The sequence below is a fragment of the Haliotis rufescens genome, unplaced genomic scaffold (genome assembly GCF_023055435.1).
Source record: "Haliotis rufescens isolate VD_foot unplaced genomic scaffold, xgHalRufe1.0.p SCAF_7, whole genome shotgun sequence".
NCBI lineage: Eukaryota > Metazoa > Mollusca > Gastropoda > Lepetellida > Haliotidae > Haliotis > Haliotis rufescens.
This window is the reverse complement of record NW_025964361.1, coordinates 7225143-7245418: the sequence shown is the minus strand read 5'-3', so window position 1 is coordinate 7245418 and position 20276 is coordinate 7225143. Positions and strand designations below refer to the sequence as shown.

The 20276-nt window shown below is 42.8% G+C and overlaps 1 protein-coding gene across 2 annotated transcripts; it reads left to right on the top strand.

The window, feature by feature from the left end:
• The first annotated feature begins 6144 nt into the window (after positions 1-6144).
• LOC124144526 (uncharacterized protein CXorf65-like) lies at positions 6145-18853 on the top strand. Of its 2 annotated transcripts, none has more exons than XM_046513969.2 (5): positions 6145-6430; positions 14571-14657; positions 15658-15777; positions 16671-16742; positions 17962-18853. In XM_046513969.2, the coding sequence occupies exons 1-5, from the start codon at positions 6406-6408 to the stop codon at positions 18147-18149; spliced, it is 492 nt and encodes a 163-aa protein (XP_046369925.1). In that variant the 5' UTR covers positions 6145-6405; the 3' UTR covers positions 18150-18853. The 2 variants fall into 2 exon arrangements, with proteins under 2 accessions (XP_046369925.1, XP_046369924.1); XM_046513968.2 differs by having other exon boundaries at positions 6156-6430; positions 15655-15777.
• The last annotated feature ends 1423 nt before the right edge of the window (positions 18854-20276 follow it).

Sequence of the window (20276 nt, the reverse complement as noted above, 5' to 3'; positions counted from 1 at the left end):
CCCGTTTACAGAACTGTCTAACACCTTACTGGTTACATTTGTTATAGATTGAAAGGAAATACGCCTGTTGCATACACAACACCTACTGTGATATATTGTGTCTGGTCCTTTGATTCCTTGGTGGTTTTATCGGTACTGTTAACAGCCACGTGCACATTGACATAGTCCGATGATGTTGGCAACGATACCACAACCTACTGAACATATTTTTACAACTACTGACATTTCAAGTAATTGTGGGAGAACAGATTATCGGTGCCAAGTGAATTAATTTAAGTCTTGTTGATGAATTTTCAACTTTAGAAGCAGATAATCCATATTTCCGAGTTGACTTCGGAGAAAACTGAAGATGAAAATGAAGACACTCCCTCAGTCACACTATTGTTGGAACGTCTTCAGGAACAATGGATGACGTTATATTTAATTCATTGCGACAGTGCGTTGATAAGACGTCATGTTGCTATGGACCGATTCGCAAATAATGAAAACAAACAACAACTGGCATGATTCGGTCAACTAAGCAGAAATTATAATGCTCAGGGTGAGGTACTGAAAATAGTTGTGCCAATATCCTTACCCCGATCGGTAAGGCACGTGCACTCAGGTGTGAATAATTTAGTCACATGTCGTTTGAAGTCGAAAATGTCTTCACAGTTACTGATTTAAAATGACACTCACGCCCACGTCACTGGGCAGGTAGTTGAAGATGCTGGCTTGAATGACGACCTGTTCTCCACGTAACTGATTTATTCTTGATGAAGCGGGAAATCAGATGAGTGACAGGGCCTTGGTAGGGTATGGTGATTCTGATGGGCGATGGAGCTGGTTTGGGCCTGGTGTCGGCGTTCTTGAGGGTCTTGCGAACATAGATGTCACCTTCTCTAGCGGCTAGTCTATCAAGACCCATCTACAAGCAAATGGCAGAGGCACAAGCAGCGCGAGTCCCAATCTCCGAGGATGTATATACCAGATACCCTGCAACTGTGGCCACCAGTACATTGGAGAAACCCTTAGACCCCTCAACACAAGACTCAAAGAACATTGGACCTCTGTTAGTAAACCCGACCAGAAATCCGCTATTTCCGAACACATCCTGAAGAACGTAAACCATAACATCATGTGGGAAGCCACGGAAGTCCTGTCTACCAAAGTCCTTGCGACAAAGGAAACTACAAGAAACCATTGAAATCAGGAGACACCAGCCAGCCATGAACCATGACCAGGGAACCTGTCTGCCTTGTGCTTGGGACTTATTGCTTGGATCTTTGTCTGGGCTAATTGCCTGGCTGGCTTCAATTTGCGCCTTGCTATGTCCATTCTTACACCTAGTGTAAGTCAGTGCTAATTACCCACCCCCATTTGCCCAGTGTCCATTACCAATTACTTAGCTGTGATAACTTAAGTGTTGGCTTCCATTGTCTATTGCTAATCATCTATCAGCGCCAATCATCTGTTGGCTTCCTTTGTTAGCTTGTACCCTTTGATATTTTCCACATTTTGTTATCTTATTAATCTTGTTGTCCTTACATGTACGTATTATATGCTCTCTGCCTCATGTCTTTCATTCACCTGATGAAGGAGTAAGCATATACTCCGAAACATTGTGTTCCTCCATATATTGTCTTCCTTAGAAACTGATTTGTTTGAATTTTTCCAAAACAGACACCTTTATAATCATATATAGTGCGTGTAATGAACAGCTTTATTCTGATCGATATTTATGTCGTCTTCAGTTCTTCAAGTAGCTGTACATAGAAAAGGAAGTCAGTCATGGCACAGAAAAATAAGTTGGTTTCTGATAAAGGGATATACTAGTAGATTAAGGATGGAGCACAGGCGTGAGGTGCAAAAAGAAATGAGCTCTAACCTTATCTGTGGTGATATCATTGCCGGACTTGAGAAGAAGAACACTTTGGTCGACAGTCAGGAGGTTAACAGATGACACTAGGATCAGCGTTGACCAACACTGAAACTAAGACTGTTGGCAACAACCTACCCTGATGCCTTGCCGTAGTAGGCGATGATGTGAGCTGTTGGGGCCATTAGGGCAGAGATGGGGACATTGAATAGGACAGGATTCTGTCCGCCAATCAGTGATGTCAACAGTACCCCGGGGTAACACCTACAAAGAAGAGAGAGAGAGAGAGAGAGAGAGAGAGAGAGAGAGAGAGAGAGAGAGAGAGAGAGAGAGAGAGAGAGAGAGCACTGATCTAATACATTGACATTGATTGATTTAATTATAATGATAGGTTTCATCATTTGTTGGCACAAGGGGATGACGTTTCAGCTTTATTAGTGCAGTGCTTCTCTGGGGGTACTGACGACAGACGCCCGATAACGGACAACGCTTGCGGACAAACACGTCATGATACGAGCTCACATTTTCAGTCAGGTGAGCTTAAAATACACTAAGAGTACCACACGAGAGTCAATCACAATTATCTCAGTGTGATATTTTACCTTCAGTAAAGTCCCCATTAGCCATCACTACGGAAATTCTAAAAGAGTTGGTGTAGTTGTTCCATATGCGTTGCAGTTCGACTTGCACATGGACGTTGTTGGTGGTGTTGAGGATGTCGATGCTGACGTTGAAGGGCATCTCACGTTGCAGATACTTGGAGGACGTTATTAGATACGAACCTCCAGGAACAAGGGAGGAACAGTAAAAGTGTACCATCTGTAAAAAGATACTGATTATTCTGTGGCGTTGACCTTTCATTACATATATGTTTACATGTCTATAGTAGTGAGTGCGTGAGTTGGGTTTAACGCCCCTTTTAACAGTATTTCCAGTTATATCACGGCGTGTCAGCTTAATGTGGAAGGAAAGCCCGAAGTGATGCAGGTCTCAGACGTTCACCACTTCGGTGAAACCCAAGAGCACGGGTATAGTGCTGACAAACCTAGAAACATTATCGGGGCGAAGCAGGATTCGAACCCAAAATCATAGGTTTCTGGCGTCCCCAAGGGACGCAACTCTGTACAGCGAATCACGGCGCCTTAAACGACTGGGCCACCCGTGTCCCCCATTGTATATAGTAAAAAAGGTTACATAATATATATTGATGATAATTAATAATAAAGACGCTGCCTTTGAAACATATGAATTTGCTTGATGAATTCATTTTAGTGCATATGGGTCAGCTTTGGAATTCAAACGCTAATTGATATTCTGCTGAAATTGGTAACACTCATTAAAGGATACATTCTAAACTGTATGTCAAGTACAACAATATAATGTAGAACCAAGTTAAAGAACCCCAACCTGAGCGGTAGTCGTACAGAAGCAGGGTCCAAAGAGAATGGAGGGAATACATTCAATAAAACACTCGCGAATCATTGTAATCTGACTAACCCGATGTTTACGAGATAGGGCAACCTTTCCCGCACTTGTCATGCAGAATGGACGGGTTCGGTGTGCAGATGGTAACAGTACAGTAAACTACGGTTATAAACAACTCAAAGGGACCGCTTATTTTATTTCGTTATAACCGTAGTTCGTTATAAGCATATATACAGCATGTATATAACAAATGGCCGGGACTAAAAAATAAGTTCGTTATATCGGTCGGTTCGTTATAAGCGTGTTCGTTATAACCGTATTTACTGTATAACTGCACAAAACCAGAAAACAGATCTGTCCTGTTGTCAACCTCATTCTCAAAGGTTGGCTTTGTCAGGTTCACCGACATTTAAGAAAGTCATTCACGAAGATCCGGGTTATAACACGTCCTCGGCAACCCATGCTTGTCGTAAGAGGCGACTTTGCTTGTCGTAAGAGGCGACTTTGCTTGTCGTAAGAGGCGACTGTGCTTGTCGTAAGAGGCGACTTTGCTTGTCGTAAGAGGCGCCTTTGCTTGTCGTAAGGGGCGATTTTGCTTGTCGTGAGAGGCGACTTTGCTTGTCGTAAGAGGCGACTTTGCTTGTCGTAAGAGGCGCCTTTGCTTGTCGTAAGAGGCGCCTTTGCTTGTCGTAAGAGGCGACTTTGCTTGTCGTAAGAGGCGACTTTGCTTGTCGTAAGAGGCGACAGAAGGGATGGTGGTCAGGGTCGGTGACTTGGTTGATGCATGTCATCGTATCTCAGGTGCTACGATCGATGTTCATGATGTCAATCACTGAATTGTTTGGTTCAGACTCGATTATTAGTGCCGTCATTCAGCTGGAATATTGCTGAGTGCGGCGTTAAACCATAAACAAACAACCACATAAAGGAGTCATTTGGACCGATGAACATTGGATGCTAAATATATGGTGTTCGAGAATAACGGACATTGTGGCGACTTTTAAATATTCATGCAAACAAATCTGAAAGTTAAAATAAGAAACGTTTTAAATGTTATCTGATAAACAGATTGCACATGCACAATTCCTTCCTTATCAGCAATGAGTTCACGACTTCCATTGGTGGAGCCTGTTTAGTGCACATGACAATGTAATCACAAAATTATCTGACATAAAGAACAGCTTCTGTTACTTGCTTGCGGAGTTGCTTAAGATCCTTAAAGCAACATTGTAGAAATGATTTGGTTGGTTGGTTTGGTGTTTAACGCCGCCCTCAGCAATATTCCAGCTATATGACGACGGGCTGTAAATAATCGAGTTTGGACCAGACATTCCAGTGATTCATGTCATGAGCATCATCGATCCACGCAATTGAGATCGATGACATGCATCAACCAAGTCAGCAAGCCTGACCACCCGATCCCGTTAGTCGCCTCTTACGACAAGCATAGTCGCCTTTTACCGCAAGGAAAGTTGACCATTGGAAACTTGAGGTCATCCCTCTAGTCATACAGACATTTGTGGATATGTTTTCTCATTATTAATCACTACAAAACTACAATGATTCCATCAGGAGTATAGTATCTATGGCCTGTCCTACATACAGCAGCCGCTGTCAAAGTCGAAGAAGCATTAGAGCTGTCCCTAGAATTTGTGATTGTGCAAGTACAACATTGAGGTGCAAAGGGCATACATATTTTACTTTTGTTCACAATGAACCCAAGTTAAAGATTACATGTACATTACCAATATTGCTTAACATCAGTTTCGGTAACTCCAAGAAACGCCCACGCATTGATTAGTTATAATCACATTAAACCTAAATTGGGGTGCATTTACATTCTGATTTCCATCCAAGGCCACACGTCAAGTTACGTCAAAAACTTCAAAGACAGCTCTTCTGAGATTTTGTCTGATGTTATTATACCCAGAGCATTTAATAAGGTAGTCTTCCACGCTTTCAGGTGTCTCCAAATTGCAATTGCCATATTTAGAAGCGGCAAATTTTATAACCAAATTTAACAGAGGGTCTACGTTTGGGCATATGTCGCGGGTAGTGCTAGCATCCCTCAAATGTTGAAAAGAGGTAGATGGTTTAACATTATTTTTTGTTTAACGCGGCAATATTCCAGTTATATAACCGAGTCTGGACCAGCCAATCCAGTGAATGATATCATGAGCATCGGTCCACGCTATTGGGATACGAGGACACGCTACCCTGAATACCCGATCTCTTTAGTCGCTGGTCGTTTCTCAAGGTTTTTTAATAGTATTTATCCCCCACCCTACCCGACACCACCCCACCCCGATCCCCTTAATTCGACCTTGCTATAAGTATTGTATACGACCTATTCTATCTGAGAATATCCTCCCGACAATTATTTAAATCAAATCTCTTAGTTTCAACAAACCACCAACGTTGATACGACAGCGTTTTAACGGTTTCATATATTTGCAAATATAAGGTTCTAAATAGTTGAATAGAATTATATTAAATTCTGATGAAATAGGTTTTAACTGCGTACATACGACAACCTTAAGTATACACACAACAAAGGCAATAAACAGCGCATGGTAGTTTTCACAACATGGGATATAAACAGTATATTGATACATCCAAGCCATTGCAGGTTATATATAAAGTGTATTAGCATACCCAGACGAACCAGGTGTCTTGCCCTGGCCCGAACATGTGATCGGCATAAGTTGTAGACCTGACTTGAGTGGCAGGTTTACCGTCCACGCTACCCGTCACGTCAACCCGGGTAGACCTCACAGTGAAGGGTCGACTGGCACTGAGCGATTAACGAGGATTAAATTGAAAGCGCTTTAGTTGGAGAGCGTGAATGGGCTAATATAGGACAACTGAAAGCGGTTTACGAGCGGCGTGTCAGAATGACAACAGTAAACGGGTATGTGCGGAGATACTAACACGGACCTCGGTGCACGTAACAAGCTTGGTGACGGTCCAAGTGGGTAGCAGACGACAATTGCAGCAGACGACAAATGCAGTAGTGATTCTAGCACAACATTTTCGTTCTTCACAGAGGATATACGACACTCATTCTGGATTATATTTACCTCCTACTGTGAATTTTACCCAAGCATTTGTGAATTGGCAATATGTATGTCATTGTGCGCTACGGAGGTAAGTACTTTCATAATGTATTTGTTGAGGGAGAAGTGTCCATGTTCTTAACAAAACCAGAGCTATCGATGCAATTTAGTCTGTGTACTGGTTTACATTGAGTTTGACTACAAAGAGCTCAACTTCATGACAGAATGTTTGAAAATGTCTGAATTGTTTACGGTAAGCTCGATGTACTGAAATGCAATGTCACGGTACTCAATGAGTTTTTATTGAACATTATATTGTAAATTAAATTATTCCTCATCTCTGAAATCATATTTTCAATTAGACGTCGTTTCATATAATTGTTCAGCTATGAGTGCGTGAGTTGGGATTAACGCCGCTTTGAACAGTATACCAGTTATACCACAGCGTGTCAGCTTAATGTTGGAGGAAAGACCGAAGCGATGCAGGTCTCAGACGGTTTCCAATTTGGTGAAACCCACGAGCATGGGTATGGTACTGACAAACCAAGAAACAGAATTGTGGCGAACCGGAATTCGAACCCACCATCATAGGTGTCTGATCGGCCCAAGGGACGCAACTCTACACAGCCCTGTACCCTGTTCAGCTATGAAATTGTCAGATATAAACAACATAATTTACATATATATTTATTCTGACCTACCAAAATTCCTTTTCATTAAATATTAATTGAAGTAAAATAAGTAAAATAACTGTTATTCGTTTCCTTATGTCGAAGAATTGGTTACTTGAGAGAGAAAAATCAGTTTTCCTAACCTAACCCTCGTAACCCTAAATAATTTTCAGAATCCCCACATAAATATGACATACTAAACACTTAAGACCAGGGTTGTCATGATTTGTTATATTTGATTCTGAATTGTTAAGCCTAATCATCTTCATCTTTTTAGATCCCAGATAATCCCTTATCACATTCCTAGGTTTGTCAACACCATAGCGTGTTGTTTCATACTGAGATGGTAAATGTCTAACATCTGCTTCATTGGGCTTTCATCCCACATCAAGCTGACACTAGGACTGGAAGAATGATGCAAGCGGCGTTGAACCCAGCTAACTCACTGAAAATAGCGTTGGTTGTTCGCTGATATATGTTACAAAATACTGTGCCAGGCCAATTGTGATTTTAATTGTATCTTCGGCTTCTTTGCATCACAAGATGATAACCAACACTTTTGTCATCTGAAATAGTAGGCATTGTATCGTCAGGTCTTGATGCCATCTGACACATGTGTTACAGTGAGAACAACCGCATCTGTAAATGTTTACAAACTTTACATGAAAGTTCCCAAAAAGGTTTACACCCATGTTAAATGGTAGCCAACAATTAAACAAACAACAAATGGTGTTTCGATGGTATAGTATCAGATACAGGTATCATAGACAATATTACATTCATCATATCAATGAGTATCTCACAACAAGGGACGTGCACATGACGTCTCAAGAAACACGAGGTGTGTGTGTGTGTGTGTGTTTTACAGTTCAACGTAATAAGCAGAGTGTGTATTTTCAAGTGTATACTTTCTTTTGCCCGGCAGTTTATGTGAATATGCAGGAGTGGCGCTAAACCTTTTTCAATGTGAATATACAAACTCTACTTAACTAACTGAAGCCATTAGTGTAATTGTTTGTGAAACCTTTAAGCGGCTCCAATCGTCCGTAATCACTGTAAGGCGATTGCGTTACTAAAGACATTTCATTCAATAGGCAAAATAGGCTTTCTGATGTATGTCACGCTAAGTATTTAACTGCGTATATTATTATAATACATTTACAGTTTAATATACGGGGTGGCTATAATGTTCTTAACACGAAGGATATAGTACAGGCTTACCAGTTTGCAGTATTAAGAACGATGCTTTCCTTGCTTACGGGCTGCAATTAAACAAAATGCACAACCAGGCAGCATATTTCTGCAGGCATCCAAGTGACTATTATTCTCTGTTGATGAAAATGGACTTATTTGGCTACCGCGCTGTTATCAGGTATCTTAAATACTCCAACAGCCAGCCATGCGGACATGGTGTTAACTTTTGGAGATGGTGTTCCTTCCTTTGCCACCGTCAGGGGGTGGGCAGCGGAGTTCAAAGGGGAGGAGAATACCTCGAAGATAAACCAAGAACAGGGAGACCTTTAAATATAATTAATACAATAAGTGATATGATTGAGGATGGTCGACTCACTACACGTCACATGGCCCATACAGTAGGCTCCGGTCATGAAAGAGTGGAGAGCATCTGATGTTTGTTTGTTTGTTTGTTGTTTAACGCTGCACTCAGCAATATTCCAGCTACATGACGGCGGCCTGTAAATAATCGAGTCTTGACAAGACAATCCAGTGATTGACATCATGAGCATCGATCCACGCAATTGGGATCGATGGGATGCATCAACCAAGTTGACGGTTGCTGAAGACCTATTCTACCCCGGATCTTCAGGGTACGCCTGGCTCCAAGGTTTCTGACTCCTGGTCTGAAACGCTCCAGGTTCATCTTCTCTGGTGAGAACTTACGTCATTTTGAAACAGACCCAGCTGATATTGTTGAGCGATTTGTAACCATGGATGAGTCTTAGTTTCACCTCTATCAGCCAGGACAAAACAACACTCAAACAGTGTAAACATCTCCTCCGAAGAAGAAGGCAATATCTGTTCTTGGGATCTGCGACTTTGAATGAAGATTAGATAGTTTCGGCTACAGCTATAAAAGCTCTATTTTAAGCTGAACAATGAGCCTAAATATATAAAAAAAATTAAACATCTTGCAAAAATGTATTTATCATAACAGACAATTTCATTTTGTATCTGAACAATCTGAAGCACAATATCAAATGGTCGGTCTCTAAAGGTGTGTTGTTACTAGTGAAAAATGCACCTATGCACAAGTCTGTTGTCGCCATGGCTGCGATACATGACATCCGCATTCACCAGATTTGGCACCGTCAGATTTTAACATCTTACCAAACTTGAAGAAAGAACTGTCTGGCAAGCATAATGCAAATGACGGTGACGATGATGATGATGATGGAGATTTAACGAGCGCTTCCGGTGTAGCCGATTTCGCGCTCGGTGGCGGTGACGTCAAGTCTGCCGTGGATGACATGTTTACACCACCAGCAGGACGCCTTCCACACCATCGTTGTGTGTGGACATCAGAGGGGAGTATGTGGAAACATATGTAGCAACCAACTGCATCAACCCAAAAGACCTGAGTCAGATTTGATCTCCAGCTTCCCATGCTGACTTGACTGATTCATCTCACCGTATTCCACTTGCGTACATCGAGTCGCCTCCTACGACAAGAAAAGTTCAATAGTTTGTTTGTTTATGGTTGTTTAACGCCGCGCACTCGGCATTATTCCAGCTATATGACGGCGGTCTGAAAATAATCGTGTCTGGACCAGACAATAGAGTGACTGACATCATAAGCATCGATCCACGCAATGGGGATACGATGACATGCATCAACCAAGTCAGCGAGCCTGACCACTCGATCCTGTTAGTCGTGTCTTACGACAAACAAAGTCGCCTTTACGGGAAGTATGGGTTGCTGAAGACCTATTCTACCTGGATCTTCACGGACGAGTTCTATAGTAGTAGTGGTGATGGTGGTAGTGGAAGTACGTGGGCGAGTGTAGAACCATTACGATACAACTCAGTACTATTATCACAGAAGCCTTACGTCAACCAAGACAAAATGTATTTGCCAAGTTGGTTACACGTTTTTCTTCTTGCATTGATAACATAAATACACATTCAATTGTGAGGCGCGCGAACAACCTTGGTTAACCTCTGTCTTGAGACAGGATGAAGTTAACTGTGCCACTATTCAAACTGTCATATGTCTCACCACACACACTGTTGACCCTTGCTGAAAACACCTACTGTCGATCTCTTGTCGGATCTGAAAGACCGACATGGACACAATGCTACCATTGGGCGAGCCTCGACAGCAAGTCGTTCCCTTAAACACATATAATTGACAAAGCCCTGCCGGGCTATTATGTTCAAAGTATTCAGCTGTTTACGACACAGGTAATAATTTCCTGGTGAATATGCTGTACCTATTCGCACTGATTTCCTATTAATACTGGCTCTGTAGAAGTATTGTGTTGATTGTTTACCGAACTCGGCTGTGTTTATCAAAGGCTATATCCAGTTTGTATCAATCTAAACGCCAGCTGCATATCGTTATATGCCTTGTTTATCTCGTGCTCTGGATACATAATATAATAATGATTCTATGTTCTATTCCTTTGTGCGTGGGTATAATTAGACCACGAGGATCCGATGAAATTGAAATGGTCAATAAAACCACGAAGTGCGGAGAGCCGATCGAAGTGTTCAACTGACCAATTTAACAATTTCACAATGTACCGTAAGAAATCATACGTTATTAACGGGAATTTACTCCACACTGTATGTAAACATTAAATGTTTTACCCAGAAAATTACAACAGCCTAGATCAATCATTCCTTTTTTCTTCAATCTTCTTTTTCCTTTCCTCAGACACTCTGTCCTCTTCTGTCGTCACCTTCACGCCCTGCCGTGTTTCCCTTGAAGACCTACTCCAGATTTCCTGTCCGTTACCTTAGTAACCCTGTCCTTCACCTTAGTCACCCTATCCTTTACGTCAGTCACCCTGTCCTTTACCCTAGTCACCCTGTCCTTTACCTTAATCGCCCTGCCCTTTACGTCAATCGCCCTGTCCTTTACCTTAATCGCCATATCCCTTACCTTAGTCGCCCTGTCCTTTACCTTAATCCTGCCCTTTACATCAATCGCCATGCCCTTCACCTTAATCGCCATGTCCTTCACCTTAGTCGCCCTGTTATTTACTTTAGTCGCCCTGTCCTTCACCTTAGTCACCCTGTCCTGTACCTTAGTCGCCCTGTCCTTTACTTTGGTCGCCCTGTCCTTCACCTTAGTCGCCCCTGTCCTTCACCTTAGTCGCCCCTGTCCTTCACCTTAGTCGCCCTGTCCTGTACCTTAGTCGCCCTGTCCTTTACTCTGGTCGCCATGTCCTTCACCTTAGTCGCTCTGCCCTTCACCTTAGTCGCCCTGTCCTTCACCTTAGTCGCCCCTGTCCTTCACCTTAGTCGCCCCTGTCCTTCACCTTAGTCACCCTGTCCTGTACCTTAGTCACCCTGTCCTGTACCTTAGTCGCCCTGTTATTTACCTTAGTCGCCCTGTTATTTACCCCATTCTTCTTGTCCTTCACATTAGTCGCCCTGTCCTTCACCTTTGTCGCCCCTGTCCTTCACCTTAGTCGCCCTGTCCTTCACCTAAGTCGCCTCTGTCCTTCACCTTAGTCACCCTGTCCTGTACCTTAGTCGCCCTGTCCTTTACTCTGGTCGCCCTGTCCTTTACCTTAGTCGCCATGTCCTTCACCTTAGTCGCCCCTGTCCTTCACCTTAGTCGCCCCTGTCCTTCACCTTAGTCGCCCCTGTCCTTCACCTTAGTCGCCCTGTCCTTCACCTTAGTCGCCCCTGTCCTTCACCTTAGTCGCCCCTGTCCTTCACCTTAGTCGCCCTGTCCTTCACCTTAGTCGCCCTGTCCTTCACCTTAGTCTCCCTGTCCTTCACCTTAGTCGCCCCTTTCCTTCACCTTAGTCACCCTGTCCTGAACCTTAGTAACCCTGTCCTTCACCTTAGTCGCCCCTGTCCTTCACCTTAGTCACCCTGTCCTGTACTCTGGTCGCACTGTCCTTTACCTTAGTCACCCTGTCCTTTACTCTGGTCGCCCTGTCCTTCACCTTAGTCGCCCCTTTCCTTTACCTCAGTCGCCCCTGTCCTTCACCTTAGTCGCCCTGCCCTGTACCTTAGTCGCCCTGTCCTTCACCTTAGTCGCTCCTGTCCTTCACCTTAGTCGCCCTGTCCTTCACCTTAGTCGCCTCTGTCCTTCACCTTAGTCACCCTGTCCTGTACCTTAGTCGCCCTGTCCTTTACTCTGGTCGCCCTGTCCTTCACCTTAGTCGCCCTGTCCTTCACCTTAGTCGCCCTTGTCCTTCACCTTAGTCGTCTTTGTCCTTCACCTTAGTCACCCTGTCCTGTACCTTAGTCGCCCTTGTCCTTCACCTTAGTCGTCCTTGTCCTTCACCTTAGTCACCCTGTCCTGTACCTTAGTCGCCCTGTCCTTTACTCTGTCGTCCTGTCCTTTACCTTAGTCGCCCTGTTATTTACCTCAGGAGCCATGTCAGGTGTTCCGTCATTTCGCCTTATCCTTTACATGATTGGGGCGGTCGGGTAGCCTAGTGGTTAAAGCGTTCGCTCGTCACGCCGAAGACCCGGGTTCGATTCCCGACATGGGTACAGTGTGTGAAGCCCATTTCTGGTGTCCCCCGACGTGATATTGCTGTGATATTGCTGGGATATTGCTAAAAGCGGCGTAAAACCATACTCACTCACTTCACATGATTACCTCAAGTGTTCGGTCATCTAAATTATTCGCCCTCTCCTTTACTTCATGTTTTCCGTTTTTTGAATTACTCGCCCTATCCTTTTACCTTATGTGTTCTATCATTTATATTACTCGCCCTGTCCTTTACTTCATGTTTTCCGGGTTTTTTAATTACTCGCCCTATCCTTTTACCCTCATGTGTCCTTTACCTGTATTCCGTAAATTGAAATACTTGCCCTGTCCATTACCGCACGTGTCCGTCATTTAAAATACTCTTGTCTTAAATTACTCGCCCTGTATACTTCATGTGTTCCGTCATTTGAATTACTCGCCCTGTCCTATTCATAGTCATCCGTAAAAGTTACTATGCTTGCAGTAAAAGAAGACTAACGGGATCGGGTGGACAGGCTCGCTGACGTGGTTGGTGCATGTCATCGAATCCCAATCACTGGATTGTCTGGTCCAGATTCGATTATTTACAGACCGCGGTCATATAGCTGGAACATTACTGAGTGCCGAGTAAACAACAAACAAACAAACAAACAAAACAAACATAATCATCCCACATTATGCTGATACGCCGTGATAGAGCTGGAATACTGTTCAAAGCAGCGTTAAAATCAACTCACTCACGAACCATTACCTAAGCGTCCTGTCCTTTACATGATTCACAGGAGCAAAGGTCTACTAAGAGGTAGTGGCTGAGCACAGAGGGTTCTGTTGATGTCAGAGTGCGTGACTTTGAAATTATAGTCAAGTGTATTATGAAAGGAGAAAAGTGACCGAAACGTTTTCAACTTGTCTTCATTAGCACCTACGCTGTGTAAATGTCCGCAATGCATGTGCAGTGAGATATTATACTCCTTGTTATGTGAATTCGGTCAAGACAGCTGAAGAGTTAATCCTTTCACCACACGTATACCATATTTGTTGAATTGATTAACAGTTTCAACCCCTATCTATTTTCATCGGATTTGGCGTTTCTAGGATACTCGTTTTCAGATTCGTGTGCGTGTGGCCTTTCCTTTTCAAACAGGCATTCGTGAGATTTATTTTACTTGAGACTAGGCCTTCGTTCAACTGAAGTGTCTATCGTAAGAGACCAAATTACCTGGAATACAATACACAATACACAGGTCCATACAAACAGTTTGAAAATGATGTTTTATCATTTCAAAATGATAAAAACCAAAGGGAATTCCGGGTGGACAAAATGTACTGGCTGCTCTAGACACACACAACACCAATACCCCTTCCCAGTCACTTTACGTGTCAAATTGTGTCAGTTACTCGATCTCAAGCATGTGTTTTCTGTTTAATCCGTGTCCTGGTTAGTATTATGAGGGCCAATGACCGGCCGTCATACGCAGTGCATAGTTGCGTACCTTAGTCTTACCAGGATCCTATAGTCTTGGGTTCGATTTCATCGTTATATGATACTAGGGTTGTCAGCACCAGACCCGTGGCTGTGCAGGACACCAAAGTGGTACATGCTTAAGACCTGTTTCATTCACAGTTGTCCCCCCGCATCAGCTGTGATATAACGCCAATACTGTTCAAAGCGTCATAAAACAAAACAAAATTCACAGGTACCGCTTTTCATCCAGGGTCCACTTCTCCAAAGCAATTTCAGCGCTCCGATTACCGTAACTCACATATTTTGAACATAGACTTTCGACAGTCGTAACGATAAGATCGAATTGTGAATAAGTCCCATGTGGCCGAAAATCCAGTGTTTATGTGCTTATATAAAAATGTTGACTTCTTACTCTCAGATCGACAACAGCACATCTTCAACCCCAACTGTCGGAGCAGCACTTTGCTGAGGAGCATCAGAGACAAATGCACCTGTGGAGATCCTGGTACGTAGATCTTAAAATTCATGAAATGTAAAAGTAATTGAACAGGAAATAACACAGAAAACAAAAAGTGAGTGAGTATTGTCTTACGCCGCGTTTAGCCATATTCCAGCAATATCTCAGCGGGGTCACCAGAAAAAGGCTTCACTCATTGTACCCATGTCGGTGAAACCAAAAAGACATAGATACCAGTATTGACGTCAAAAGGATGCCCTGTGAAGATCAACCATATTGAGGTCCCATCAATTGTGTTAAGGAATTTCTAAACTGGATTCTTTTTCAAATATCACCATTTCTTTTCATGCCAATAAAAGCGACAGAAGCATTTCCATAATAATAAGTAGTCTCTGCTAAAAGCCATCTCTTACAATTCCGACAGCATCATTTGCATGAAGTGGTGTTCGCGGAAAGCTGAGCGATTACTTCCCCACTGGTGGCACCGTCATATGTGCGACGAGCAGAGATTTTGTCAAATATGTACTTGGTCCCCGTTTTAAGCTACAAAAAGGCCGTGAAAATGTGTCTTGACAACAAGGCATACACATCTGTGATAAACGACATGAAGGTCAAAATATAACATACTCAATTTTATATGGTTAGTTTCAGCTCTGGGCATAACAGGTTCACCTTGATTGGATCCGTTTTCTATAATAATGAGGAATTCACTAAAAATAGTTGTTCAAACATCTATCAGGACCATCTTCTGGAATACAGTTGTATTCATCAGTTTTACCAAAATACTGAGTGAGCGAGTTGGGTTTTAACGGCGCTTTTAACAGTATTCCAGTTATATCGCAGCGTGTCAGCTTAATGTGGGAGGATAGCCCGAAGTGATGCAGGTCTCAGACGTTTACCACTTCGGTGAAACCCACGAGCACGGGTATGGTGCTGACAAACCTAGAAACATAATCGGGGCGAACCGGGAGTCGAACCCACAATCATAGGTTCTGGCATGCCCTTTACCAAGATAAATCTGATTGCTGATGTATGTATAATCCAGTAGCGGAGGACATCGAGCTGTCGGACGAGTGTGGGAACATCAAGTACCTCCGTGACGCACACAACAGATACGCAAATGAAGTGCTGGGGGAGCGTGAGACGCTCGTGTTGCTCCGAGTGGACGGTGAGTTGACTGGGTTCCTGTAGTGTCACCTTGATGTGTGATTTGTTTGTGTTTTAACGCTGCAATCAGCAACATTTCAGCTATATGACGTCGGTCTGAAAAATAATCGTGTCTGGACCAGACAATCCAGTGATTGACATCATAGGCATCGATCCATGCAATTGGGATACGATAACATGCATCAAATAAGTCAGCGAGCCTGACCACCCGATCCCGTTAGTCGCCTCTTACGACAAGCATAGTCGCCTTTTATGGCTGAAGACCTATTCTACCCCGGATCTTCACGGGTCCCTTGATGTGTGGGGAAAGCTCGAAGAGGTGCAGGTCTTTGACGTTAATCACGCAAGGGTTTGGTTCTGACAAACCAAAAAACACAATCAGTGCAAATGTTGCATACTTGTATGAAGCAAAACAGGAACAAAACTATTAGGATACCTGTGTACTCATGTTAGATATACTGTTATACAATATTCAGTTAGTGAATGAATGGTTTTAACAACACACTGACTAGCAACATCACGGTGAAGGGTGCGAACACAGCGAACCTATACAGGGAAGCCATATTAATTTTAATTCTAAAAGCAATCGGGTCTCGAACCGGCACAGAAGTGGACGATTCATCCTTCCGGGGAACGCGGACACACAATCACCTTGTAAGCCTCAACCACATTAAATGGACAATGATTTGGTTCCAATCTCAGTCCAGTCTTGAATAAGGTACACGGAAACAATTCTCACCAAGTTATCTTTCCGAACATGAGGTCCATCTGCTTTGAAGACAACATTTGGGCTCATCTTTACTTGGTTCTGCTTTGAGGACACTTACAATCAGATAAAATGTGCTCTTGTATTTTGTCTTGACAAGTCTCCCCATGTATGTGTTTGTGATGCAGGTACGGAACACCCCTACCCCCGCTACACACCCCTACTGAAGGACGAAGAGGCCATCACGGAGGAGTTTCTAGGTAAGGGACCCGTAACGATCCGGGGTAGAATAGGTCTCCAGCAACCCATGACTGCCGTAAAAGGCCACTATGCTTGTCGTAAGAGGCGACTAACGGGACCGGGTGGTCAGGCTCGCTGACTTGGTTGATGCATGTCATCGTATCCAAATTCCGGGGATCGATGCTCATTATGTCAATCACTTGATTATTTCCAGACCACCGTCATATAGCTGGAATAATGATGAGTGCGGCGTTAAACAACAAACAAAACCACAAAAAAAACCTAGGTGAGGGAGTTGGGTTTAACGCAATAATATCACAATGTGTCAGCTTGATGTCGGAGAAAATCCCGAACTGATGCAGGTGTTTGACATTTACCGCTTTGGTGAAAAGCACGAGCAGGGGCATGGTGCTGGCAGCCATGGTAACATAAGTTAACATAAATATCACGTTTACGTCCAACCGTTTCGATACTCACTGAAACCCTTCTGGGCATGTGAGATAGGGATTTGCGTAACCCGGCTGACTGGCATTTTTTGGTAAATAAGAGTTATATATTCCAGAACATACTGGCAAAATATAATTGAAGCGACAAGACACAAAAGGTTACTTTATGGTGTGTGTGTGTGTGTGGGGGGGGGGGGGGGGGGGGGGGGGGTCATGTGCGTGTGTTGGTGAGCGTGCGTGCCTGCGTGTGTTGGTTGGTCTGTCCAAACACATCTTTGACTTCCCCGTTCAGATAAACATAATTGTACAACTGTTAACTGGTCTGTCCCCTACGCTTGCTTCATCTTGAAATTATATATAACCATTATACGCATGTATAATGTTGACTTGCGAAAGTATTTTTCCGAATTAGTATATTATTCCACATCATTATTTTCTCATTAATTCAAACAGCCCGATGATGTTTTATTAAAAAACTCATTTGGTTTCAGATTCTTTTTTTCAAATATACTCGTTTGTGTTGCATTTTATATGAAACCAGCATTTTAACTTCCACAATATTGGTACTGTGATATATGATGATACTACAAATGTGGTATATAACAATAAGTTAGCCGTATCTCACCACCTTCTGCAATATGGAGACACCATAACGTAACTTACTTCATTTGGGTTTACATTAGGTTGTGGGTGACAATTGTGACGGAATAAACATAATAATAAGCCTGCTGTCAGCGACAATTTATTACTACAATGGAGGTTATATTTCGATAAAGCTTTCTCTGCTCTGTAGCCCGGCTTGTGGTCAAGGATGAACCTGAGAGCCGACCCCAGAGCCTGCGAAAGGGCAAAGGCCGTGGACTGTCATCAGACAAGGAGAAGTCCAGCAAGGATAAGGTCAACAAGGACAAATCTCGTCAAACAAAGCATTCGCAGGAGAGGCCCGCGAGATCACGTTCCAGACAGGCACGAGAACAGTGATGTTATTCCCAAGTCACTTCCGGCAGCTATGAATATCAGCATAAACTTAACATTAGCATTCGACACTTTTCATTTTGGAAGCCAAGTTGCGTACACCAGTTCAACATATCAAAGACGTCTATGTACGGTGTCCATACTCTGATATAAAGTGTTAAACATCAGTGAGTGAGTATGGTTTTACGCCGCTTTATAGCAATATTCCAGCAATATCACGGCGGGGGACACCAAAAATGGGCTTCACTCATTCTACCTATGTCGGGAATCGAACCCGGATCTTCGGCGTGAGGAGCGAACGCTTTAACCCCTAGGCTACCCGACCGCCCCTGTTAAACATCAACTGTAAATGTATCGCGCCTTAGCGCAGAATTCAAAGGTCTTGTCTCCAGTAATGTCGTTATGTGTGTCGACAAACTCCATAAATGGGAGCGGAAATGTCAGTTTGCGGATAACATCTACGTGTGTGTATTTTTATTACCAATGCATGTAGAATCATCACATTTCAGAATAAAACTCGATTGCCTATCGACTTTGGAGTAATTAATGTGAATATAACACGTACACGTAAAATGAAATAGTATATGTCATAAATTTTATATTTTAGTTATCCGTATAAAGGCGCCAAATATCTTACCAAACATTTTTATACTAGCATACGCTTAAATATGAAATGAAAGTCGATGTAAGTTGTGTAATAAACGTCTACCAACATATATGTGTGTTCTGTCGTTTAAATTACCCGTCTATAGGAATAGGTCTTCAGCAACCCATGCTTGCAGTAAAAGGCGACTATGCTTCTCGTAAGAGGCGACTAACGGGATAGGATGGTCATCAGGCTCGCATGCATGTCATCGTATCCCAATTGCATGGATCGATGTTCATGATGTCAATCACTGGATTGTCAGGTCCAGACTCGATTATTTACAGACCGCTGTCATATAGCTGGAATAATGCTGCGTGCGGCAAACAAACAAACACAGAATCTAATATTCTAAGATGTTTATATCATGGCTAAGTCGCATTATCTCTGCCAAATTAATAACATCAATAGCATCCATGTCAAAAAAAGAAATTTGACCATTAAAATATGAGTATGTGTTTTGTTATCACTGAGGTAAGCAAAAACCCACATATCACGGCTGCATGTGGATAATTTTCACAAACATGACAGTCCTTGATTACCTATTATTTAGGTCTGTGGGGGGCCATATTTTGACATGCACACACAAAAATACATCATTTGCTTGACATGCTGGATGCTCTAAAAATAACGACAAGGGTTCCTCCTTTGAGAGAGCACTGACTGAATTTGTTTCTGTCTCAACCTAAAATCACAGCAATATCGAGGCGTGTTATAGAGTACCTATGTGGGGAATCAAACATGAGCCTTCAGCGTGACGAGCAAACGCTTTAACCACTAGACTACCTACAGCCATCATAATGTGGTAGTGAATGATGATATGTAGGCGTTACCTGGTCTTTCTGTTCCGTCAATTGCATCCATTTTTCACTATATTTATCCGCATCTGTATGAGTGAATGTTGTTGAATGCCGATAAAAAATATCTTTTGTCACTCATGACCTTAATCTAAACTGGGTAGGGCGGGATTTTTCCGTTTTCATATTTTTGTTTTGTTTTGTAGGTTATAAATATATAACAGTATGCTTGACTTTTTTTGCCAGAAAGTATGAGGAGACAGGACACAAGGACATGGTGATAACGCGCAAATTTACAAAACTATTACTGGCTGTGTAAAAACGGAATTTGGGAGAAACGTGAAAAACACTCATTTCCCAGGATGCATCAGTGACCAAAATGATGTCCGATGCAATTCCCTATTTTGACCCTTTTGTAAATTTTGGGCACGTTCCCGTGTTTTTGTTTTTAGGGTAACAATTGACTTGCCTTTGCATGTGTTTGTGACTGGTGCCACTGGTGGGGCAGGATACGCTCACCTTTTCGCAAACACTTATTATCAGTACTATTTGTCAGTGATTCATGAACACGAGCTCATGAAATAGTCGGAATAGTACAATCGACTCCTTATGATTCCTTATGAAATTGGAAAGGTTTTAGCGTTTATTTATCTGAAAAGTCTAACAGCCATTAGACAGCTGTAAACATGACCA